At 43.8% G+C, this 27,224-nt stretch overlaps 1 protein-coding gene across 8 annotated transcripts in view; it reads right to left on the bottom strand.

Moving 5' to 3' along the window:
• Window positions 1-27,224, bottom strand: part of LOC137366689 (roquin-1-like) — a 132,863-nt gene that overhangs the window by 39,717 nt on the left and 65,922 nt on the right. For all 8 annotated transcript variants that reach the window (XM_068028363.1, XM_068028368.1, XM_068028367.1 and 5 more), the window contains 5 exons: window positions 22,755-23,082; window positions 10,323-10,443; window positions 7,166-7,405; window positions 4,895-5,070; window positions 376-576 (listed from right to left, as the gene is read on the bottom strand). In XM_068028363.1, the coding sequence (XP_067884464.1) occupies window positions 376-576; window positions 4,895-5,070; window positions 7,166-7,405; window positions 10,323-10,443; window positions 22,755-22,985 (969 nt within the window). In that variant the 5' untranslated portion in view covers window positions 22,986-23,082. The remainder of the gene's footprint in view (window positions 1-375; window positions 577-4,894; window positions 5,071-7,165; window positions 7,406-10,322; window positions 10,444-22,754; window positions 23,083-27,224) is intronic.

A 27,224-nucleotide genomic window follows, 5' to 3' on the forward strand; every position in this document is an offset into this window, starting at 1 on the left:
GGATCTTGCTGTGCACATGGTTTGTTGCGCCTGCCTACATAACAGAAGTCACTACACTCCAAAGGCTGCATGGGAGATATTCTGGAATGTTTCAGTAAGATGGGGTAATGTAGATATTAATGGGATAACCCCCAGACAGGCAGGATGCCTCAGCAGATTGCCATGCATTTATCTCCATGTCTCAGATAAGCAAAAGCTTTAATGTGTCATTTCTAATATTTGTCAGTTCCGAAGAAGGGTCACTGACCCGAAACGTTAACCCTGCTTCTCTTTCCACAGATGCTGCCAGACCTGCTGAGTGAATCCAGCATTTCTTGTTTTTGTTTCAGATTTCCAGCATCCGCAGTATTTTGCTTTTACTTTAATGTGTCATACCTTGTCAATAATAGATTGCATGTGTGACTTGTGTGACAGGTCTCCATAAAGGAGGGAGGACCATTGGTCGGGAGCAATGCGAAGGCCTGCTTCCATAGCAATTTGCACAATCTGAGAGTCGTGTTCCCGACGCAGTGCTTCATATGTCCGGAACTCCTCCTTCAGCTGCATCAGAGAGGAATCTTCATCTCTCTTGGTGACCTGCAACAGTGTGTAACCATTAAACAACGGTGTCAGAAACAGAGTAACCATTAAACAACAGTGTCAGAAACAGAGTAACCATTAAACACAGGGTCAGAAACAGAGTAACCATTAAACACAGGGTCAGAAACAGAGTAACCATTAAACAACAGTGTCAGAAACAGAGTAACCATTAAACACAGGGTCAGAAACAGAGTAACCATTAAACAACAGGGTCAGAAACAGAGTAACTATTAAACAACAGTGTCAGAAACAGAGTAACCATTAAACACAGGGTCAGAAACAGAGTAACCATTAAACAACAGGGTCAGAAACAGAGTAAACCATTAAACAACAGTGTCAGAAACAGAGTAACCATTAAACAACAGTGTCAGAAACAGAGTAACCATTAAACAACAGTGTCAGAAACAGAGTAACCATTAAACAAAGTGTCAGAAACAGAGTAACCATTAAACAACAGTGTCAGAAACAGAGTAACCATTAAACACAGGGTCAGAAACAGAGTAACCATTAAACAACAGTGTCAGAAACAGAGTAACCATTAAACAACAGGGTCAGAAACAGAGTAACCATTAAACAACAGCGTCAGAAACAGAGTAACCATTAAACAACAGCGTCAGAAACAGAGTAACCATTAAACAACAGGGTCAGAAACAGAGTAACCATTAAACAACAGTGTCAGAAACAGAGTAACTATTAAACAACAGTGTCAGAAACAGAGTAACTATTAAACAACAGTGTCAGAAACAGAGTAACCATTAAACACAGGGTCAGAAACAGAGTAACCATTAAACAACAGGGTCAGAAACAGAGTAACCATTAAACACAGGGTCAGAAACAGAGTAACCATTAAACAACAGGGTCAGAAACAGAGTAACCATTAAACAACAGTGTCAGAAACAGAGTAACCATTAAACAACAGTGTCAGAAACAGAGTAACCATTAAACACAGGGTCAGAAACAGAGTAACCATTAAACAACAGGGTCAGAAACAGAGTAACCATTAAACAACAGGGTCAGAAACAGAGTAAGCATTAAAACACAGTGTCAGAAACAGAGTAAGCATTAAAACACAGGGTCAGAAACAGAGTAACCATTAAACAACAGCGTCAGAAACAGAGTAAGCATTAAACAACAGGGTCAGAAACAGAGTAAGCATTAAAACACAGTGTCAGAAACAGAGTAAGCATTAAAACACAGGGTCAGAAACAGAGTAAGCATTAAAGCACAGGGTCAGAAACAGAGTAAGCATTAAAACACAGGGTCAGAAACAGAGTAAGCATTAAAACACAGGGTCAGAAACAGAGTAAGCATTAATACACAGGGTCAGAAACAGAGTAAGCATTAAAACACAGGGTCAGAAACAGAGTAAGCATTAAAACACAGGGTCAGAAACAGAGTAAGCATTAAACACAGCGTCAGAAACAGAGTAAGCATTAAACACAGCGTCAGAAACAGAGTAAGCATTAAACACAGGGTCAGAAACAGAATAAGCATTAAACACTGTGTTAGAGACGGTGAGGGAATTTGCCCCGTTCTTCTGGAATCATACAGCAAAGAAGGAAACCATTTGGCCCATTGTTCCTGTGTTTTTGGTGTAGCAATCCAATTTTTCCAATTTCCTGCTCTTTACCAGTAGCCATGCAAAATTTTCTTTTCAAATATTTCACCAGTTCCTTCTCTAAAGTTACAATTGAAACTGCTTCCACCACTCTTTCAAGCAGTGTGTTCCAGATCACAACAACTCGCTGCATCAGAACAATTCTCATCTTCCCTCTGGTTCTTTTCCCAATTACCTTATATCTGTGTCCTCTGGTTACTGACTCTCCTGCTACTGGAACCAATTCCTCCTTATTTACCCGATCAAAACCCCAGTTAATTTTGAACACCTCTATTCGATCTCCCTTAACCTTCTCTGCTTTAAAGAGCAGTTTTCCAGTTTCTCCCACATAAGTGAAGTCCCTCATCAATGGTACCATTCTGGTAAATCTCCTTTCCTCTTCAAGACCCTGACATCCTCCCCTGGTGCCCAATATTGAACACAATACTCCAGCTGTGACCTAACAAATGATTTCTAAATGTTTAGCATAACATCCTTGCTTTTGTACTTGTCTCCTCTTTCTATAAAGCTAAGGATCCCATCTGCATTTTTAACAGCCTTAACAACTTGTTCTGCCGTCAAAGAGTTGTGTGCAGACACACCCAGGTCCTCTGTTCTGCAGTTCCTTTAAAACTGCACTATTTTCTTTACACTAATTATCCTCATTCCTCCTTCCAAAATGTATCACTTCACATTTCTCTACATTAAATTTCACCTGCCATGTATCTGCCCATTTCACCAGTTTGTCTATGCCCTCCTGCAGTCTGCTACTATCCTTCTCATTGTTTACTACAGTCATTTGCACTTCTCTAGCACCTTTGACATAAAGAACAAGAAGAACAGTACAGCACAGGAAAAGGCCATTCGGCCCTCCAAGCCTGCGCCGATCTTGATGCCTGTCTAACTAAAACCTTCTGCACTTCCGGGGTCCGTATCCCTCTATTCCCATTCTATTCATGTATTTGTCAAGATGCCTCTTAAACGTCGTTATCGTATCTGCTTCCACCACCTCCCCCGGCAGCAAGTTCCAGGCCCTCACCACCCTCTGTGTAAAAAGCTTGCCTCGCTCATCCCCTCTAAACTTTGCCCCTCGCACCTTAAACCAAGTCCCCTAGTAACTGACTCTTCCACCCTGGGAAAAAGCTTCTGACTATCCACTCTGTCCATGCCACTCATAACTTTGTAAACCTCTATCAGGTCACCCCTCCACCTCCGTCGTTCCAGTAAAAACAATCCAAGTTTATCCAACCTCTCCTCATAGCTAATACCCTCCAGACCAGGCAACATCCTGGTAAACCTCAGCAGGTCTGGCATCATCTGTGGAAAGAGAAGCAGAGTTAACGTTTCGGGTCACTGACCCGAAACGTTAACTCTGCTTCTCTTTCCACAGATGCTGCCAGACCTGCTGAGTATTTCCAGCATTTCTTGTTTTTATTTCAGATTTCCAACATCCACAGTACTTTGCTTTTATCCTGGTAAACCTCTTCTGTACCCTCTCCAAAGTCTCCATATCCTTCTGGTAGTGTGGCGACCAGAATTGCACGCAATATTCCAAGTGTGGCCTCACTCAGGTTCTGTACAGCTGCAGCATGACTTGCCAATTTTTATAATCTATGCCCCGACCGATGAAGGTAAGCATGCCGTATGGCTTATGACATAGTAAAGAGTCCCAGGTCATTTCACAGGAGCATTATCAGTGAAACTTTGTTATCGAGTCACATTAGCAGATATTGAAATAGGTGACCAAAAGCTTGTCAAAGAGATAGATTTTAAGGAGTGTCTTAAAGGAGGAGAGGATAAGAGAGGTAGAGAGATTTATGGAGGGAATTCCAGAGCTTAGGGCCCAGGCAGCTGAAGGCACGGCTGATGTTGGAGTGTTAAAAACTGAGGATGCACATGAGGCCAGAATTGGAGGAGCGCAGAGATCTCAGAGGGTTGTAGGGCTGAAAGAAGTTACAGAAATAATAAGGGGTGAGGCTATGGACAGATCTGAAACCAGGATGAGAATTTAAAAAAAAAAAATCGAGGTATTGCTGGAGTGGTAGTCAACGTAGTGAGCAGAGCACAGGGTGATGGATGAATGGGAATTGGTGCGAGTTAGGATACAGGCAGCAGAGTTTTGGATGAGCTCAAGTTTATGGAGGATGGAAGATAGGAGGCTCTCCAGGAAAGAACTGGAATAGCTGATTCTAGAGTTAACAAAATAGATGGTTGTTTCAGCAGCAAATGGGCTGAGAAAAGGTCAGAGATCTGTGATGTTATGGAGTTGGAAACTGGTGGTCTTGGTGATGGAGTGGAAAAAGGATCCAAAGCTCACACTGGGGAAAATAGGATACCATGGTTGCCAGTGGTGTGGATCAGACTCAGACAGTGGTCAGGGAGATGAATGGAGTTTGTGGCAGGAACCAAAGACAAATGCTTCAGTCTTCCCAATATTTAGTTGGAGGAAATTTCTGCTCAACCAGTACTGGATAGTGGAGACACAGCATGTCAAATCAAAGGCATTGGAGAGGTTGAGAGAGGCGGTAGTGAGGCAGGGCTGGATGTCATCAACATATAAGTGAAAACCAACATTCTGAGCTCTGTGAAATTGTCTTTTTTACATGTCCAGGTCAAAAGTATATAGCAAAATAATTATTTAACATGGCAGATGCCCTTAAACTAAATCAATGACCTACACTCTGTACATTTCAACTGGAGTCAAAGTACTGAACCTACTTTGAAACAGGAGGCTCTGTACAGGAGCTGCACCACATGTCCAATGCTGGTCTTCGAGGCTTGAGGAAATCGGGGTTCCAGTCTCTGCACTACAAACAGCACCAAGACTTTTCTGGAGAGTGCGGAACCATCTTCCAGTGCAAGTAGGACCAGTTTGAGGGCTTCTTCCTGCATTGCTGGGAGGCAGAGAGATCATTATTCCAAGATCAATTACTCTCCCTTTTACTGATCTCTCACCACGTCTGATCCTGTCCGCAGCATACAGTTTCCCATCCTACAGTTCTTCCAATCATACTGGTCCTCCAACCCCACACCACCATACTGGTCCTCCAATTCCATCCTACGGTTCCTCCAACCCCGCCCCATCATACTGGTCCTCTAAATCCAGCCCCACTCGACAGTTCAACAACACCAACAACTTATATTTATACAGCACCTTTAACCTAATAAAACACCCCAAGTCGCTTCACAGCAACATAATAAAACAAAATATGACACCAAGCCACATAACGAGATATTAGATCAGATGACCTAATAATAGCGGTAGGTTTTAAGCAGTGTCTTAAAGGAGGAAAGCAAGGTACAGAGGCTGAGAGATGTAGGGAGGGTATTCCAGAGCTTGGGACCTAGGCAATTGAAGGCACGACCACCAATTGTGGAGCAATTAAAAGCAGGGTTGCTCAAGAGGCCAGAATTAGATGAGCGCAGATATCTTGGAGGATTGTGGGGCCGGAGGAGATTACAGAGATAAGGACGGATTTGAGAACAAGAATGAGAATTTCAAAATCAAAAGACACTGCTTGACTGGGGTCAACATCGGAGTGATAGGTGAACGGGACTTAGTGCGAATTAAAACACAGGCAGCAGAGTTTTGGATGACTTCAAGTTTATGGAGCATAGCATGTGGGAAACCAGCCAGGAGTGCGTTGGAATAGTCAAGTCGAGGTGTAACAAAGGCATGAATCAGTTTCAACAGCAGATGAGCTGACACAAGGGCGGAGTCAGGCAATGTTACAGAGGTAGAAATAGGTAGCCTCAGTGATGGCGCGAAATGAAGTCAGAAGCTCATCTTGGGGTCAAAGGTGACACTAAGATTGCAGACAGACTGGTTTAATCTCAGTCTGTAGTCGGGCAGAGGGATGGAGTCGGCAGCTGGGGAACAGAGTTTGGCTGGGACAGAAAATAACGGCTTCAGTCTTTCCAATATTTAATTGGAGAAAATTTCTGCTCATCCACCATTGGATGTCAGATATGCAGTCTGATAATTTAACAACAGTGAAGAAATTCAGAGAGGCGGTGGTGAGGGAGAGCTGGGAGTTGTCAGTGTACACATGTAAACTAACACTATGCTTTCAGATGATGTTGCCGAGGGACAGCATGAAGATGAGAAATAGGAGGATGCCAAGAATAGAACCTTGGGGGACACCAGAAGTAACAGTGCGGGAGCAGGAACAGAAGCCATTGCAAATGATACACTAGCTACGACTGGATAGATAAGAAGGAAGCTGGTGAGAGCAGTCCCACCCAGCTGGAGTCCTTTTAATTCTGCCCCATCCTACAGTTTCTCCAATCCTGTTCCAATTATTTAGTTTATATTTACATACTCTCAATAATAGTTTCTTCCACTCTGTCCAATTCCCAGATCACTTATGTGAGAAGGTTAGGATCGAGAGTAAGATTTAAAACAAATGAAACGCTGTTAAATTGCATAGGGGAAAAGAAGAATGGTGCTTTCAAATATGCTTCTAACATGATGTTCTTTGGATCTTGGGCTAAGGCACATTGTTGGGACAGTGTAGAGGGAGCTTTACTCTGTATCTAACCAGTGCTGTACCTGCCCTGGGAGTGTTTGATGAGACAGTGTAGAGGGAGCTTTACTCTGTATCTAACCCATACTGTACCTGCCCTGGGAGTGTTTGATGGGACAGTGTAGAGGGAGCTTTACTCTGTATCTAACCCATTCTGTACCTGTCCTGGGAGTGTTTGATGGGACAGTGTAGAGGGAGCTTTACTCTGTATCTAACCCATAATGTACCTGCCCTGGGAGTGTTTGATGGGACAGTGTAGAGGGAGATTTACTCTGTATATAACCCTTACCCTGGGACAACTTGGTAGATGGTAGCAGAAAGCATTCCATTCCCCAGCACTCTTGGTGCAGCAAGGTTTATACAAAAAAACATGTTTGAAGAAACGTATAATATTCTGAAGCGCTAAAACATATGATAGGTATTAAAAGTGAACCTACTGCACTATGCCAGTTCAGTACTGTACCTGGTCCAAGAAACTGGCAGCCCCTGGCTCTGACAGCTGCCCAGAGATTGGATGACAGTTGCTGTGGGTTCTGATGCTGAAGGATGAGCTCGGTGACGGTGCGCTCCCCCAGCGAGCGGGCAGCTCGCATTGCCCGGATTCGACCTTCTTCTTCCACCAGCTGACAGTGAACCAGAGTAACCAGCTTCCTCTGCATGGGCCTGCTCAGCACGCTCTGTGCAGCACTGCTGAGCACCACACCTGCAATACAACACAGCTCAACAGAGGGCACAAGACAGCATAATATCATAGCCAGGCAGGGATAGACTTGGCCAGCTCTTCAACTGACACAGACTGGGCCCGTGTCTACTTGCCCTGCACTAACATCATTGCTTACAGTCAGGGATTCGGAAAGACAATGGGTGTTGGCTAGCTTCCACAGGGCATAGTCCAACATCCTGCAATTCTGCACAGTCCAAGAACCCAGATTCCCATATCCTAGTGCGAGACTTACACCACAGAGAGACACCCTAGAAAAGGAAATCACACATCCCATAGTAAGGTCCCACAGCGAAGCTCCAGAGAGACCCACAGCGAAAGGCACTCTGGCAGAAATATGAATTTCTGTCTCCCTATTACATGATTTTAACTTATCATGGCCAAGTCCGATTAAAAATACCACCAGCCAGCCGTGTTGCTGTGTGAGATTTCCATTTTCAGTCTGTCTTCGTGCTCATTAACTCGAGCACTGAAATTTCTGTTTTAAACAGACCTTCATTGTTTCAGGCTGTGTTTTGCCTGTTGTCTGCACTGCTACCTCAGTTACAGCCTATGTCATTCTCTTGGTCAGCAGGTGGTAAGAATCAGTCAGGCTGTGGGTCTGTGTGAATAACAACTTGTATTTATATAGTGCCTTTAACATAGTAAAATGGCCCAAGGCGCTTCACAGCAGTGTAATCAGACAAAAATTGACTTGAGCAAGGAAGGAGACATTAGAACCAGTGACAAAGTTTGTTCAGAGGTAATTTTAAGGAGTGTCTTAAAGGATGAGAGCAAGGTCGAGAGGGGGATTTCCAGATCTAGAGCCTTGCAGCTGAAAGCATGGCTTCCAATGATGGAGTGAAGGAAGTGGGGATGGACAAAAGGCCAGAATTGGAGGAACGCAGGGTTCTTTGAGGTTACAGAGATAGGAAGGGGCGAGACCATAGAGGGATTGATCACCAACAGTTCCAGAGCTCATTGTTCATATGACACGAGCCCGCTCAGACACTGCTCATTAAAAGACAATCCTCAAATAGAAAGCCCTGAAAACCAGGGGACTTTCTTATGGTTCTTTGGTCTTCCATATATTTTAAGAAGTGGCATGAATTCTGTAAGAAATGATCTTGGGGATCTGCTGGCACCTTTCAGCCACTCCACGTGCCTGAATATGTTCTCAGCACTCCGGACATTTTCTTCATTACTGAACTGCTGCATGGGATGTCATTTTGGGTCAGTAAATGGCTACGGGCTTCTTGTTCCACACTAGCAACATTCTGTGGAGTAGCGGGAAGCAAGGGGGCACAATGCAGGGGTGATGTTGATGGCACAGGGATTTATTTTTTTCATGGGGCCTACCCTTCGTCGCCTGCTCTAAACAGACACTACATGGCTGGAGTACTGCTCAGGTGTTTCTTGGGTATAGTACAGGACTCAGGGATGGGGATACAGGGGCTGGATACCTGACAACATTCAGCTAATTGGGAACCTCCTACGGGGTTACTGGCCCCAGTGACAGGTGGCACTGGGAGAGCGGGAGGAGCATCAGGCAATGTTCTGAATCGCAACTTAGTGAATTGAGCGCCCAGATCGCTCGGCACTGGTAAGCATATGGAGGTTTATTGGATGACAGAGTAAAGCCAAAGTAAATACATTTTTGCTATTTCTCAATTGTTGCTTTCAGTTGGCTTTTACATAAGCCTTTAGATCAGTTCGTTTCTTTATTGATTATTGCCCCAATGTATTTTCTAATTGGAATTTTCCTGCTTAAGAAAATACTTTTATTTTTAAACCCAGTTGCTAGCAAATGTAAGTTTGATTGTTCCACTGATAATATTTTGCCTTTTTGTGTGTGTAAATAATTATATCTGCAAATAATTCTGAAGCAGTTTAGCCAGTGGACAGGCATCCAGCAGCATGGTCTCTTTAACCTACTGAAATGGAAAGAGAACATGATGGGCACCCGTATATCCTCCAGTAAGTAACGGACACTGACACAGGGTTAATTGTTAGACCTCAGTACAGTAAAAAACCGAGGCAGAGAATGAAGACTCAGATTTTAGTACAGAGGACACTTGGTCTGCACATGGACACTGTCATCTAAAGAGCAACATAAGGAAAGGTTCCGATGAAGGGTCACTGACCTGAAACGTTAACTCTGCTTCTCTCTCCACAGATGCTGCCAGACCTGAGTATTTCCAGCATTTCTTATTTTTATTTCAGATTTCCAGCATCTACTGTATTTTGCTTTTATTAACACAAGGAAAGGTGTTGGGGAAAAAGTCCGAACTATACTAAGTTCTGATTTCCCCATACTCAAGGGTCAGATAGCTTCCATAAAAGGCAGGACTCACACAAAAGATTTCACAGATGACCGGGTAGGCCATTATTATTCCATTTAAGCAGTCACAAGGTGCACTGTGCACAGATGCCCCATTACCAACTGCAGCTTATTCCCTGATAAAGCAGGCAGTCATGACAGAATGATGAATGGTACAAATATTGTTCTACTAACATCACTGGGCATGGGACTTCTCCCACCCCATAATTAGATTCCAGTCTGTAACTCACTCCCAGGTATCTGTTATTCTATGTATAAACCACCCAAGCCCCTCAATTAGATTCCAGTCTATAATTCACTCCCAGATATCAGTTATTCCACATATAAAACCCACTTGAACGCCATAATTAAATTCCAGCGGTTAACTCACTACTGGGTATCTGTTATTCTATACATAAACCACCCAAAGCCCTTGATTAGAATCCAGTCTGTAATACACTCCTAGGTATCAGTTACTTCTTATATAAACTACCTGAACTGCTCAATTAGATTCCAGTCTGTAACACATTCCCAAAAAGCTGTTAATAAATAAATAATTCTTAGGACACAGTGGGAATGTCCTCAATGGATTGCAGGTACCTCTGGTGCTGCTGAGTGGTTTGAGGTACAGTGCCAGTTCCTCCACACATTTCTTTGCTTCCTCGTAGTGTTTGGTATTTTCTGCTCCAGTACACAGGGTGACAGACTGTGGCTCCGGAATCTGCACACAATCAAAGAGCAAATAAAAAAGCTGTTTACTGAATATAATTAACACTGTAACGAGAATATATTCCGATAATATTTCCTAAAAAAATAATGTAACATAATATATTGTAGAACTTTAGCGCTGCTCAAATGAGAACATAATATTTTAATGTAATACACTAACACTGGGGTTGATCTTACTGGCTGAGGCCACCATTTGATTGGACAATCAGTTTTATAATGTAATTAAAAATATCTGGTATTTATATAATGCCTTTCATGACCTCAGGACATCCCTAAGCTCTGTACAGCCACTGAAGCACTTTTGAAATGTAGTCACTGTTGTATTGTAGGAAATAATAATGTAATGAGATAGGATACATCAACAATGCTCACACAGTAAATGTGATGAGTATCCAAACACAAAACTGAGCTTCAGAACATCCAGCAAATGTGTCTCTGGTCCCTCCACAAACACAGCAGTATGGCCCAGAGAAAAGCTTCAACTCTCCAGGGAAAAAGAGATAGAGTGTAATGAGAAGGTACGACTGTGACTACTTCAGTTTGAGTTTCTCCCTGTTTTGACACCATCAGCCATCATTCAGTGGGCAGCACTGTCAGAGGTGCTATCTCTCAGATGAGAGAGATGTAGAAGCTCCATGGTATAATTTCAAAAATTTCCCTGGTGTACGGGCCAATATAACCCCTCAACCAACATCACTAAAACAGATCACCTGCCCTTTATTACATTGCTGTTTGTGGGAGCTTGCTGTGTGCTAACTGGCTGGTGCATTTCCAACATTACAACACTTCAGAAGTATTCAATTGGCATAAAGTGCTTGGGGATATCCCTGAGGTCAGGAAATGTACAAAGTAAAAATGCAAGTCTTTTCTTTCTATTTTTCCTTAAAGCTCTTGTAGGATCACAGGAAATAGGAGTAGTAGGCCATTTGGCCCATCAAGCCAGCTCCGCCATTCAAACAGATTCATGGCTGATGATTTACCTCTATGTCATTTTCCCCCACTATCCCCATATCCCTTGATGTCATTAGTATTCAGAAATCTATTGATTTCTGTCTTGGACATGCTCAATGATTGAGCTTCCACAGCCCTCTGGGGTAGAGAATTCCACAGATTCACCACCCTCCGAGTAAAGAAATTCCTCCTCATCTCAGTCTTAAATGGCCTGCCTCTTATTCTGAGACTGTGTTCTCTGTTACTCGACTCACCAGCCAGAGTTCTTACTCTTAGAGAAGAGCTGATAAGAGGGTTGCTGCAGCATGTGGTGTGGTAACGAAGCAGTGCAGACTAGCAGGTTCTCCAGTCAGCACTGAGTTAGCTGATGCAGCAGAATACTAATTGGGGATGCCTACAAAGAGCCCTTTGGCCACCAAAGGGAAGTGTATCTGCTACTTGCTGTTGCCCAATGACTGTGTGTGCATTCGCAATCAGCTGGAAAACAGGATCAGGCCTAGCTTTTTCCCCTCTGAAATTTACCACCTAAAATGGCAACTCGGGTGAGGCTCTGAAGGGCTGGTAGCCTATGTGGAACTGTGCAAACTCCATCTCCTGCTCAGCCCCAGTCTCAGCAAGAGTCAGAGATTTTGGGAAGGAGAATCAGACAAAATTAGAATCAGCAAATTGTAGAATCATGCAGCACAGAAGGGGGACATGCGTTCCATTGAAAAACAAAAACCCTGAGAGAAAGATCCATTCGAGATTACAAGGAAAGTTAAACACAGTATTAGATTAAAAGAAGCTTATAATGTTGTAAAGAATAGTAGTAAGCCTGAGGATTGGGAGAGTTTTAGAAACCAGCAAAGGGCGACTGATAAAAAGGGAATAAACAGAATGAGAGTAAACTAGCCAGGAATATAAAAACAGATGGTAATAGCTTTTATAAATATGTAAAAAGGAGAATAGCTAAAGTAAACACTGGTCCCTTTGAGGCAGAGACAGTAGAAATTCTCATGGGGAATGAGGAAATGACAGAGATGTTGAACAAATATTTTGTGTCTGTCTCCACAGTAGAAGACACAAATTACATACCAGAAATAGAGGATAACAAGAGTGAGAAACTTAAAGTAATTAATATCAGCAGAGATAAATTATCAGAGAAACTTAAGGACTAAAAGCCGACAAATCCCCAGGACCCGATAGCCTATATACTAGGTACTAAAAAAGATAACTGCAGAGACAATGGATGCGCAGGTGATGATTTTCCAAAATTCCCTAGATTCCACAATGGTCCCAGCAGATTGGAAGTTGGCAAATGTATAACCACTATTCAAGAAAGGAGGGAGAGAGAAAACAGGGAACTGCAGGCCAATTAGCCTAACATCAGTCATCGAGAAAATTCTGGAATCTATTATTAAGGAAGTCCTAACAATGATAGAAAATCATAATAATCAAGCAAAGACAACATGGTATTGCGAAAGGAAAATTATGTTCGACAAGTTTTTTGAGGATGTAACAAGTAGGGTAAATAAAAGGGAGCCAGCAGATGTCGTATACTTGGGTTTCCAAAAGGCATTCAATAGGGTGCCACACAGAAGGTGAATACGCAAGATAAGGGCTCATGGGGTTGGGGGTAACATATTAGCATGGATGGCGGATTGGTTAATGGACAGGAAGCAGAGAGCAGGGATAAATGGGGCATTTTCAATTTGGTAGACTGTAACTAGTGGAATGTCTCAAAAATCAATGCTGCGGCCTCAGCTATTTACAATCTATATGAATGACTTAGACGTAGAGACAGAGAGTAGTGTATCTAAGTTTGATAATGATACAAAGCTAGGTGGGAATGTAAGCTATGAGGAGGACGTCTAGAGAATGTAAGAGATGTAGACAGGTGAAGTGAGTGGGCAAGGTGGTAGCAGATGGAGTATAATGTGGGGAAGTGTGAGGTTATTCACTTTGGTAGTAAGAATAGAAAAGCAGAATATTTGTTAAAAGGCATGAAACTTGGAAATGTTGGTGTTCAGAGGGACTTGGGTGTACTTATACAAGGAACACAAAATTAGCATGCAGGTACAGCAAGCAACTAGGAAGGCAAAGGGAATTTTGGCCTTTATTACAAGGGGATTGGAGTACAAGAATAAGGAAGTCTTGCTAAAATTGGTGAGACCAAATCTGGAATACTGCGCGCAGTATTAGTCTCCATACCTAAGGAAGGATTTACTTGCATTGGAGCCAGTAGAGCAAAGGTTCACTAGATTGGTCCCTGGGATGAGAGGGTTCTCCTAGGATGAGGGTTGAGTAATTGGGCATATAACTCTCTGGAATTTAGAAGAATGAGAGGTGATCTTATTGAGACATACTAAATTCTGAAGGGGCTTGATAGGGTAGATGCTGAGCAGTTGTTTCCCCTGCTGGAGAATCTAGAACACGGGGACACAGTCTCAGGATAAAGGGTCAATCATTTAGGACTGAGATAAGGAGAATTCTTTTCACTCAGAGGGCTGTGAATCTTTGGATTTCTCTACCCCAGAAGATTGTGGGTGCTCCATCATTGAGTTTTTTTTAAGACTGTAATAGACAGATTTTTGGCCTCTCAAGGAATAAGGGGAATGGGCAGGAACATATGGACATGTGAATTAGGAGCAGGAGGAGGCCACTGTGCCCCTCAAGTCTCCTCCGCCATTCAATAAGATCATGGCTCATCTGCTTGTAACCTCAACGCCACATTCCCACCAACCCCCGATAACCTTTCACCCACTTATTAAGAATCTATCTACCTCTGCCTTATAAATATTTAAAGACTTTGCTTCCACTGCCTTTTGAGGAAGAAAGTTCCAAAGAATCACAAGCATCTGAGAGAAAAAAAGTTTTTTATGTGTCTTAAATGGGCGACCCCTTATTTTTAAACAAAGAACAGTACAGCACAGGAACAGGCCATTCAACCCTCCAAGTCTGTGACGCTTAGTTCATGATTCTCCCGCAAAGGCGAACTTCCTTTCCACATCCACCCTGTCAAGACCCCTTAGGCTCTTACATGTTTCAATCAAGTCACTTCTTACTCTTCTAAACTCCAGTGGATACAAGCCTAGCTCGTCCAAACCTTTCCTCGTAAGACAACCCATCCATTCCAGGTATTAGTCTAGTAAACCTTCTCTGAACTGCTTCTAATGCATTGACATCCTTCCTTTTAAATAAGAGACTAATACTGTACACAGAACTCCAGATGTGGTCGCACCAATGCCCTGTATGGCTGAAGCATAACCTCCCTACTTTTGAATTCAATTCCCCTCGCAATAAACAATAACATTCTAATTGCTTTCCAAATTACTTGCTGAACCTGCATACTAACCTTTTGCAATTCAGGCACTAGGACACCGAGATCCCTCTGAAACTCAGAGCTCTGCAATCTCACCATTTAGATAATATGCTTCTTCTTTATTCTTCCTGCCAAAATGGGCAATTATACATTTTCCCACATTATACTCCATTTGCCAGATCTTTGCCCACTCACTTAACCTATCTATATCCCTTTGTAGCCTCCTTATGTCCTCTTCACAATTTCATTTCCTATCTATCTTTGTGTCATCAGCAAATTAAGCAAGCATACCTTCTGACCCTTCATCCAAGTCATTTATATAAATTGTAAAAAGTTGAGGCCCCAGCACTGATCCCTGTGACACCACTCATTACCTTTTGCCAACCAGAAAATGACCTATTTATGCCTACTCTGTTTCCTGTTAGCTAGCCGATCTTCTATCCATGCCAATATGTTACCTCTGTTGACCCTTTTTCTCTGTAGGGTATCAACTGACGTGACAGACAAAGATACACTAAAACCAAAGTCTTGTATAACTTCACTTTATTAGTATTAAAATCACTTAAAGCATACAAATGCTTACAACAGTTTATTTAGACACCAAATAAGTACAAGTCTTACTTCTTGTACAAGATACTATCTGTCAACACAGAGGTAATCAGTCTCTTGTCTGATTCCTGAGCCTCCAGACTCAGGATCCTGCCTTCGAGAGTTTTTCCCGGGTTCTCGTCGAGAATACCCTCAAGTGTTAACCCTTATGTATTCTTTGAAGGCTCCTTGCTCAATCCATGACTCACATGATCTTGTTTAGCACAAATCTTCAAGCATTATCTCATCTTTGGCAAGCGTCAGCCATTAAGTCACCTGGACAGAGGTCCAGGCTTGTTTACAATAACCACCGTTCATTCCCCTACATCTGTCCCTCTTTTATCTATTCTTGTTCAACACTCTAGTCTAATGGTCACATATCCCTAACCACAAGCTTCGACATGTTTGTTAGCTTACTTTAGCAAGTTATGCACTTATCTTTAGCTGCCTTAGAGCATGCTGGGCATAAAACGTTACTTGTCCAACTTTTCAGGGCCTACACCCCCTACACCATGAGCTTTTATTTTTCGCAATAATCTTTGATGCGGCACCTTATCAAATGCCTTCTGCAAATTTAAGTACAGTGGCGCAGTGGTTAGCACTGCAGCCTCACAGCTCCAGCAACCCGGGTTCAGTTCTGGGTACTGCCCGTGTGGAGTTTGCAAGTTCTCCCTGTGTCTGCGTGGGTTTTCGCCGGGTACTCCGGTTTTCTCCCACTATCAAAAGACTTGCAGGTTGATAGGTAAATTGGCCATTATAAATTGCCCCTAGTATAGGTAGGTGGTAGGAGAATATAGGGGCAGGTGGGGATGTGGTAGGAATATGGGATTAGTGTAGGATTAGTATAAATGGGTGGTTGATGGTCGGCACAGACTCGGCGGGCCGAAGGGCCTGTTTCAGTGCTGTATCTCTAAATAAAAAAATAAATAAAATAAAAAATCCACCGGTTCCCCTTTATCCACAGCACATGCTACTTCTTCAAAGAATTCCAATAAATTGGTTAAATATGATTTCCCTTTCACAAAATGGTGTTGACTCTGCCTGTTTACTTTGAATTTTTCCAAGTGCCCTGCTAGAACGTCTTTAATAATAGCTTCTAACATTTTCCCGATAACAGATGTTAAGCTAACTGGCCTGAAATTTCCTGCTTTCTGTCTCCCTCCCTTTTTGAATAAAGATATTCGCTATTTTCCAATCTAATGGAAACTTCCCCAAATCTTGGGAATTTTGGAAAATTAAAACCAATGCATCAACTATCTCACTAGCCACTTCTTTTAGGACCCTAGGATGAAGTCCATCAGGGCCCGGGGACTTGTCAGCCTGCAGCTCCAACAATCTGTTCAATACCACTTCACTGGTGATAGTAATTTTCTTGAGTTCCTCCCTCCCTTCCATTTCCTGAATTACAGTTATTTCTGGGATGTTACTTGTATCCTCTATAGTGAAGACCAATGCAAAATACCCGTTCAATTCATCTGCCATCTCCTTATTTTTCTTTATTAATTCCCCAGACTCACTTTCTATAGGACCAATGCTCACTTTGTTAACTCTTTGTTAAATAGCTACAGAAACTCTTACTATCTATCTTTATATTTCTAGCTAGCTTTCTCTCGTACTCTAATTTTACCTTCCTTATCAATCTTTTAGTCATTCTTTGCTGTTTTTTATAGTCTGTCCAATCTTCTGGCCTGCCTCCCATCTTTGCACAACTATATGCTTTTTCTTTAAGTTTGATACTATCTTTAACATTTTTGGTTAACCACCGATGGTGGGTCCTCCCCTTAAAATTTTTCTTTCTTGTTGGAATGCATCTGTTCTGTGTATTCTGAAATATCCCCTTAAATGTCTGCCACTGCATCTCTATTGACCTATCCCTTAACCTAATTTGCCAGTTCACTTTAGCTAGATCTGCTTTCATGCCCTCATAATTGCCCTTTTTAAAGTTTAAAATACTAGTCTTGAACCCATTCTTCTCTCCCTTAAACTGAATGTAAAATTCAATCGTATTATGATCGCTGCTACCGACGGGCACCTTCAACATGAAGTCATCAATTAACCCTATCTTGTTGCACAATACCAGGTCTAGTATAGGAACATGGAGTTGAGGCAGAAGATCAGCCTTGATCGTATTGACTGGCTGGGTAGACTCTAGGTGTTGTATTCTGTACTCCTGCTCCTATGCCTTATGTTCTTATATGTTAGCTCATTAGGCTGAATTTAATGACGGCGGCGTTAGTCCCAGTGGCTGGCCATAAAGCTGGGGGCAATCCTGGCGTGGCTGATTCCAAGAGCCTTGACGCGATTCTATGCCCATCAGGGGTGATTCCAAGAGCCTTGACGCGATTCTATGCCCATCAGGCAATTAACTGCCTGGCGTCAGGACCTGCGCCCTTTAAGGGCAAAGATTCCACCTCCAAGAGCTTCAGTCCCAGTAGCGCCACTGGGAGCAGTGGCCACTGCTGGGACTGCATTCCGCCAGCAGCAGCAAGATGGAGCATGCCCTGGAACCCAGGTAAGTCGCATCGGGCTTATCAGGCAGGCCTGGGGGTGGGGGCGCCCCTCTGTGCCCAATCTGGAAGGTGGGCCTGTAGGGAGGCCATCACCTTTTACTAGGCTGTCTCCCCACATGACGTAGGGCCCCCGGTGGCTGGTCAATACCAGCGCTGGCAAGAAGAGGCCCTGCAGCGGTCCTTAATTGGCTTCTGCGCAGGAAGGCAATCTTTGACCTTCCTGTCCCCAGATTGAACTGGATGGAGTCAGGAAGGTGGCAGGCACTCCACCCCTGCCTTCCCTCCTGATTCTACAGCCCCCCACCCTTGCCTCACTACCCACTCCCGTGGGCCAAATTAAATTCCACCCATGGTTTCAGTGCAGTCTTTTTGAAAGTTCTACCCAATTAGTCCCACTCCCCCACTCTTTCTCCAAAACCTTATAAACCTCTTTTCAACTATTTATCCAATTTCCTTTTCAAACTTACGATTGAATCTGCTTGCACCACCCTTTCAGACAGTGCATTTCAGATCATACCAATTCACTATGTAAAAAGAATTCTCTTCTCCTCACCAGTATACTGTCAATTATTTTAAACCTGTGTTCTCTGGTTATCAACCCTCCGGCCAGTAGAAACAAGTTTCTCCTTATCTACTCCATCAAAGTTCCTCATAATTTTGAATACTTCTATCAAATCCCCTCTTAACTTTCTCTGCTCCAAGGAGAGAAACCCTAGCTTCTCCAATCTCTCCACATTACTGAATTCCCTCATTGCACCAATGTGGTAAATCTCTGCATCATCGCCAAGGCACCACTGAATGAGCTAAAAACAAGAAATGCTGGAACCACTCAGCAGGTTTGGCAACATCTGTGAAAAGAGAAGCAGAGTTAACGTTTCGGGTCAGTGACCCTTCTTCGGAACTGACAAATATTAGAAAAGTCACAGGTTATAAGCAAGTGAGGTGGGGGTGGGGCAAAGGATAACAAAGGAGAAGGTGTAGGTTGGACAAGGCCACATAGCTGACCAAAACATCATGGAGCAAAGGCAAACAATATGTTAATGGTGTGTTGAAAGACAAAGCATTCGTACAGATTAGGTGTTAACGGACTGAATATTGAACAGCAGCAAGTGCAACCTAAAAAAAAACAGTGGGTAAGCAAACTGAACAAACTAAGATGAAATGAAATAAATGCAAAAAAAAGATTGTTAAAAATGCAAAAAAGGAAAAAAGAAAAAAAAAACTAAAAATGAAAGTAAAATGGGGGGCTGTCATGCTCTTGACTTTCATTTTTAGTTATTTTTTCTTTTTTCCTTTTTTACATTTTTTACAATCTTTTTTTTGCATTTATTTCATTTCATCTTAGTTTGTTCAGTTTGCTTACCCACTGTTTATTTTCAGGTTTGCACTTGCTGCTGTTCAATATTCAGTCCGTTAACACCTAATCTGTACTAATGCTTTGTCTTTCAACACACCATTAACATATTGTTTGCCTTTGCTTCATGACCTTTTGGTCAGCTATGTGGCCTTGTCCAATCCACACCTTCTCCTTTGTTATCTCTTGCCCCACCCCCACCTCACTTGCTTATAACCTGTGACTTTTCTAATATTTGTCAGTTCCGAAGAAGGGTCACTGACCCGAAACGTTAACTCTGCTTCTCTTTTCACAGATGCTGCCAGACCTGCTGAGTGGTTCCAGCATTTCTTGTTTTTATTTCAGATTTCCAGCATCCGCAGTATTTTGCTTTTACCATAGAATGAGCTGTCAGGAATGGAGAGCAGATTGCAACATCTGAGCCTCACACTTGTCCTCTGAATAATTATTACCCTTTTAGATAACTCCGCCATCTATAGTCGGACAGGTTCTGTGACTCTGAATCTGCGTTGTTTATACCGTGTGGCAAATTCTATCCGGACAGAGAGCAGCGAGTTGCGTGGACGCACAATTTCTTTGTTGCACTACTGCACACGTGCAAGCCTTGCACTTGTTTGGTTTGTGGAAAGTCACACTCACACCTTTCCTAGTGTCAATGGGGAAACAATCCTAAGTGCCAGCAAGACCAAGCAAGCTGCTCATATTTGGCACTGTCCCATGCGATGAATGAAACCTCCACCCACAGTAGCGGGGCCTGCTTATATACTGGGGCTGCTGCTCACACATTCTTCTGGTCTGAGGAAGCTCTGTGGTATAAGGAATAATTTAAGGGCGATCTAATTGAAATGGTTAAGATGATCAAAGGGGTTGTTGATAGTTTCTCTCTACCAACCCTATTTCCTCTGGTGGCGCAAGTCCAGAACAAAGGAGCATAAACCTGAAAATTACAGCTAGGTAGTTTAGGGGTGATATCAGGAAGCATTTCTTCACAAAGCATAGGAGGAAATCTGGAACTCTCTCCCCAAAAGGTCGTCAGAGTTGGGGGTCAAATGAAAATGTCAAAATTGAGATTGATAGATTAAGTAAGGGTATTAAGGGTTACGGAATTAAGGTGGGTAAATGGAATTAAGATACAGAATAGCCATGATCTTATTAAATGTGGAACAGGTTCGAGGGGCTGAATGGCCTACTGCTGTTGATATAAAGGGGCATAGGATGAACGTTAGTTTTATTGAGATAATTAAAAGTTCCCAATCGTCACCTAAAAAGTACTGTGGGGAACATAAAGAGTACACGGCCAGCTGAATATGCTGTGTATATGGCGGGGAAAGGATTGGGAAGAGAGGGTCAGAGAGAAACCAGCTCAGTGGTCACTGAACAGGTTACGTGAAGTGCAGTGCTGGTGAGAAAACAAACAGGGACTCACTTGTCCATCAAAATGTTCCAATGACTCAGCTATTACCAAATAATAACTCCTTCAGACAGAAAGATGTTGTGGGCACTGAATCTGCTCCTCTTGCCAAACACAGCCCCTACACTGCATGCATCAGGAACAAACGCAAACATCTCATCGTGTGGCTCAGGTTGGCCTCACTTGCATCTCCACGTCATCTTTAGCTCTCCTGTTCCAGCTCAACCCTATTTACAGATGTCATGAGACTTTTAGTCAGGGAGAGATCATTTAATGCTGAGGGTGAAACAGATCCTTGATCAGACCACAGGATGTATGGGGAAATCTGCACAGAATTGCCCTATTCACCATGAGCAACGAGAAAAGACAGTGTACACAACAAGGAGCTGGACAGACTGAACAGTGTGTTACAGAGGGAGAGCTGCGCGTGCACCGAGCCGCGCGCTACACAGGGAGAGCCGCGCGTGCACTGAGCCGCGCGCTACACAGGGAGAGCCGCGCGCTACACAGGGAGAGCTGTGTGCACTAAACAGTGCGTTACATAGGGATAGACTTGGGGTTGAACAGTATGTTACACAGGGAGAGCTGTGTGCACTGAACAGTGCGTTACACAGGGAGAGCTGTGTGCACTGAACAGTGCGTTACACAGGGAGAGCTGTGTGCACTGAACAGTGCGTTACACAGGGAGAGCTGTGTGCACTGAACAGTGCGTTACGCGGGGAGAGCTGTGTGCACTGAACAGTGCGTTACGCGGGGAGAGCTGTGTGCACTGAACAGTGCGTTACGCGGGGAGAGCTGTGTGTATTCAACAGTGCATTACACAGGAAGAGCTGTGTGTACTCAACAGTGCATTACACAGGGAGAGCCGCGCGCTACACAGGGAGAGCTGTGTGTACTCAACAGTGCGTTACACAGGGAGAGCTGTGCGTACTCAACAGTGCGTTACACAGGGAGAGCTGTGCGTACTCAACAGTGCGTTACACAGGGAGAGCTGTGCGTACTCAACAGTGCGTTACACAGGGAGAGCTGTGCGTACTCAACAGTGCGTTACACAGGGAGAGCTGTGCGTACTCAACAGTGCGTTACACAGGGAGAGCTGTGCGTACTCAACAGTGCGTTACACGGGGAGAGCTGTGTGTACTCAACAGTGCATTACACAGGGAGAGCTGTGTGTACTCAACAGTGCGTTACACAGGGAGAGCTGTGTGTACTCAACAGTGCGTTACACGGGGAGAACTGTGTGTATTCAACAGTGCTTTACACGGGGAGAGCTGTGTGTACTCAACAGTGCGTTACACGGGGAGAGCTGTGTGTACTCAACAGTGCGTTACACAGGGAGAGCTGTGTGTACTCAACAGTGCGTTACACAGGGAGAGCTGTGTGTACTCAACAGTGCGTTACACGGGGAGAGCTGTGTGTACTCAACAGTGCATTACACGGGGAGAGCTGTGTGTACTCAACAGTGCATTACACAGGGAGAGCTGTGTGTACTCAAGTGCGTTACACAGGGAGAGCTGTGTGCCACACAAGGAGAGCTGTGTGTACTCAACAGTACGTTACACAGGGGGAGCTGGGTGTACAGAACAGTGCGTTACACAGGGGGAGCTGGGTGTACAGAACAGTGTGTTGCACAGGGCGAGCTGTATGCTACACAGGGAGAGCTGGGTGCACTGAACAGTGTGTTGCACAGGGCGAGCTGTGTGCTACACAGGGAGAGCTGGGTGTACTGAACAGTGTGTTGCACAGGGCGAGCTGTGGGGATTGAACAATGTATTGCACAGGAAGCAGATGGACACTGTGTAGCTTGGATCACTGCCATTAATCATCGAGTCAGTGAGCCTTGACCAGCAATGGGGATTGTTTGGGTGAAGACATCACTCGCACCCTGTCTACAAGTAGCAATGCCAATCCTCCAGGATAATCCTGGTGTCGCCAGGAAGTAAAGATTAATCTCCAGGACTCTGGGGCGAGCAAGAAACCAGGAGAAAGAGCACAGTGGAACCAAAAAATTGTGTATTATTAATTTTCGTTTAACATTTTTATAAATTAGAAAATCTTTAGAGATGGTTTAAAAATCAGGATGATAGTCAGGACCCATCCAATCAGTTAACAATTGGCAGAAGATGTTGCTATACATGTGGGTTTAAGAGTCGGACAATCAATGGGAGTGCAGAGGTTGGAGTCTTACCTGGGCTCCTACTAGCTGTAACAGTGCAGAGTTCACAGGTAACATGTCTATGTCCGTGTTGATAGTGGTTTGGTCGAAAGGGCAGGCCTTACGATGGAGCTTGTTGAGACACATCTTACAGACTGTGTGTCCACAGCCTAGGCTGATGGGCTTGCGAATGTTCTCGTCGAAGGTCTGGCAGCAGATTGGGCAGGAGAGGAAGTCTGTCCATTGTGGAGCCTGCACAGGCATTGTGACGGTGAGCAAATGGGGAGATCCCAGTGGAATCAGGTTGTCAGTAACAAGGTCTCGTTGACATAGTCTCAGAGCTCATCGTATAATACACCATCTGTAATCAAAAATAAATATGTCACAGTGTGTCACAGAAAGTCTGCATGTAAATTTGTGTATGTTCCCCGAGTGCCTCTGTATGTGTCTGTGTGTACGTTAAATGTATATATATATATATGTGAAATAAGACAATTATTTCCTTCCGATTAACTTCTGATTCACAGTCATTAAACGATTTGTTTACTGAGAAGGCCAAGGAGGGGCCAAGGTCCACAGTGCAGGACAACAGCAGGATTTGAGAGGCAACAAGGCCATTGAGCAACAACAGATTAGACAATTCCAAGCCTGACCTTGAAAAGTCTGGAGGATTCAGGAGGATGGGAAGATTGTGGAAGTTGCATTTTAAGGGTCTTGGAAAGAATGATTTGGAGCAGCAGACAGTGCTATGGGTTTTCTCTGGTACAGTGTGGTGAACGTGCTGGAAGAAGGAAGAGTGAATGGAACAGAGTATGTGCAGCTCAAACTTCAGAGGAGCACCGAACATAGTGGTATCACTGAAATGTCAGAAAGACATAGGGAAGAAGGGAGAGGGAGGAAAGGACAAAAGGTGAGAGAAGGAGTGCAATCTATTTGCAAGTAATTCCACCACAACTTTTAATTCTTCAGCTGTTCAGAACCTCATTGGCTGGACTAGAAGCTTCAAGACAGGACTAGAAGCTGAATAACTGCAGCAGATATAAAACACCATAAAGCAATCCAATACAGCTCGGGGTCAGCACTCAATTTATTTCCAGTTCGGAGCTGCAGGACAAATCACACTTGCACCAGCAATTTTGAAGATAGTGTCAATGAAGCTTTTTAACCCACAGCCTCAGATTTCTCCCATCCCCAAAAGACCTGGAACCAACAGTACCTCACTAAGTGCTACACCAGACCATGGCCTTCCAAGACCCAGACACAGCTCCTGTACCTGGTGAAGCTCTCCTTGCACTGCAGGGTGGTATGCTAATCGTCTGATAGACAATCCCTCTCACAACAATGGTGTCCACATTCTCTCTCCATACAACCTGTCTTGCCTCCTTCTGTTATTAACACTGCTATGGTCTTTGCTCCTTTTAAATTTCTGCTCCTCCTAAACACTAAACGGGCCCAATACAAGCTTTTTCCTCCCTACTGTGTTGAACTCCAATTCTAACTCATTCCTTTGCATGATGTAACAACTGTGAAGAATGTGACCCCTGGCCTTTCTCTCTTACAACGTACAGGCTTTTAAACCCAAATAATAGGGGAAACGATATCTATACATGCATGAATTACATAAAAATTTACAGCACAGAAACAGGTCATTCAACCCAATAGTTCTATGCTAGTGTTTACACTCCACGAGACTGCTCCCACCCCTCTTTCCCTACAGCATATCCTTCTATTCCTTTTCTCCATCATATACTTAATCTAACTTACCCTTAAATGCTATGCTATTTGTCTCAACCACTGCATGTGGTAGCAAGTTTCACATTTCTCACCACTCTCATATGAAGTGAAAACTGGCACAGCAGGTCAGTCTGTAAAGGTGAGTATTGGTTCAGACAGATCGCATCTGAGACACGAACCTGCCTTTTATGCATGCTGTGTATTTTTAGTGGTCACTGGCCCCAGATTCGGCATCACCCAGTTAATAAATCCCCACTTACCTCGTCTTCTCTGCGACTCTGGTCAGTTTTGCCTGTAATGCCCTGCACTAAGGGCCTTGGGATTTCCTCAACAAAATGAAAGCCCAAGCATCTCGAGAAAGACAAAAACCTATGGGCTTGATTCTGTAACCATGCTGTTCTTGCACTTATGGGTAACAGAGTTACACCATGACCCCCATTCTCTGACTTGTGACCCCAGGTCTCAATGGAGTGTTTCAGACATTGGGTGACAACACGGTGACCCCAATTCTCTGACGTGCTCTCAGTGGCGTGTGAGTCAGAGACTGAGCCACAAAACTGTGACTCCAATTCTCTGTCCGATGCTCCTGGTAATCTCCCCCACCCCACCCAGTGGCATGGAAATATAATCCAACCGTGCTGGTGGAGGTTTTTCTTAGTTCAAGAGGAATCACCACCCACTCAACCAATGACGGTGTGTAGTCCCATACTAATTACTGACATGGGGCCTGCTGCCTCTAATATGGCTCAAGGCATTGCATCTGCTTCAGATTTCTAAAATGCCAAGTTAAACCCAGTCACCAGTTTGGGAGCAAGACAATGGAGGCCTTTCACATATAGTCACTTTCTCACTTATATGGGTTAACTTCAAAAAAGAATGAATTCACATTTCTATTGCGCCTTTCACAATCTCAGGACATGCTAAAGCGTTTTATAGCCGATTAATTGCTTTTGTAGTCACTGTTGTAATGTAGGAAATGTGGCAGCCAATTTGTGCAAAGCATGGTAGCCAATTCCACATTCTAAACACTCGTTGGTTCAAGAAGTTCCTCCTGAATTCCCTATTGGATTTATTGCTGACTATCTTATATTTATGTGCCCTAGTTTTAGTCATCTCACAAGTAGAAATCTAGTCTTTATCAACCTGGTCAAACCCCAGAATCAGGGGAGCTTTAACTAACTTATGTAGTAATACCTTCTTGTGTGCACCGTAAGTACAGAATGCTCTATTCTCCCACTGTTAACTTACTTCTTCTCAAAGGCAAAGTTGAATAATAGTTAGAGAAAGACTGTCTCCATATTGTAACACAGCTCAAAACCCCAAATAATGATTCAGATTCTCTTGACAGAGAACTCAACACAGCAACATCTACAAAGTGTCCATACGCAATGGAATCCACCTAATAGCCAACATTACCAAGGACAACGATGGGATTCTAGAAAAAGGTTAGTCACAGACTGTGAATTGTCATCCAATAGCATTCTGTGAATGCGTCATTCCCACTCTGTTCTGGAAGAGATGGGAGAACAGGGAGATTTACCCCCTTCTGATCTGACCCCTTGCCCTGTATTCACTATACACTCTGACCTTCCCCTCTCTGATGAACATTCTGTACTCAGCAAAGGACTCAGTTTTATCTCCTTACGCCCCCACCTCAATAAATTTTGCGCTAGGCATGACGTCTTCTTCTGTCACCTTCGCCTCCGGGCTCACTTCTTTGACTTCCCCCCAACCAGCAGACCCATTCACCCGCCTCCAGCATTCTCCCTTCACCTGGACCCCTCCCTCTAGTCTCTTACCCACTCTTGATCTTTTCATTGAGAACTATTGGCGAGACATCGGCCGTCTCAATTTCTCTGCCCCCCGTCACTCACTCTAACCTGTCCCCCTCTGAACTTGTTGCACTCCGTTCTCTCAGGTCCAACCCCAACATTGTCATCAAACCTGCCAACAAGGGTGATGCTGTTGTTGTCTGGCGCACCGACCGACCTCTACCTTGCAGATGCTCAGCGTCAACTCTCACACACTTCTTCCTACTTCCCTCTGGACCATGACCCCACCACCGAACATCAAGCTATTGTCCACAGGACTGTCACTGACCTTATCTCCTCTGGAGATCTTTCCTCTCCAGCTTTCAACCTCATAGTCCCGCAACCCTGGACAGCCCACTTCTACCTCCTTTTTAAAATCCATGAACAGGACTGTCCTGGGAGACCCATTATTTCAGCCTGTTCCTGCCCCACTGAACTTATTTAGAGTCATAGAGTCGTACAGCATAGAAAGAGGCCCTTCGGCCCACCGCGTCCATGCCAACCATAATGCGATCTATACTAATCCCATCTGCCTGCATTAATTCCATATCCCTCTATGCTTTGCTCATTCAAGTACCTGTCCAGATGCCTCTTAAATGTCGCTACTGTTCCTGCCTCCACCACCTCCTCAGGCAGCTCATTCCAGATACCCACTATTCTTTGTGTGAAAAATTTACCCCTTAGATCCCCTTTAAACCTCCTCCCTCTCACCTTAAATCTATGACCTCTAGTTTTAGTCACCCCTACCATGGGAAACAGACTCTGGCTATCTACCCTATCTATGCCTCTCATAATTTTATATACCTCTATCATGTCCCCTCTCAGCCTCCTTCGCTCCAGGGAAAACAGACCCAGCTTATCCAATTTCTCTTTATAACTCAAGCCCTCCAAACCAGGCAACATCCTTGTGAATCTTTTCTAGCTTAATCACATCTTCCCTGTAGTGCGGCGACCAGGA

The sequence above is a fragment of the Heterodontus francisci genome, unplaced genomic scaffold (genome assembly GCF_036365525.1).
Source record: "Heterodontus francisci isolate sHetFra1 unplaced genomic scaffold, sHetFra1.hap1 HAP1_SCAFFOLD_1127, whole genome shotgun sequence".
Taxonomy (NCBI): Eukaryota; Metazoa; Chordata; class Chondrichthyes; order Heterodontiformes; family Heterodontidae; genus Heterodontus; species Heterodontus francisci.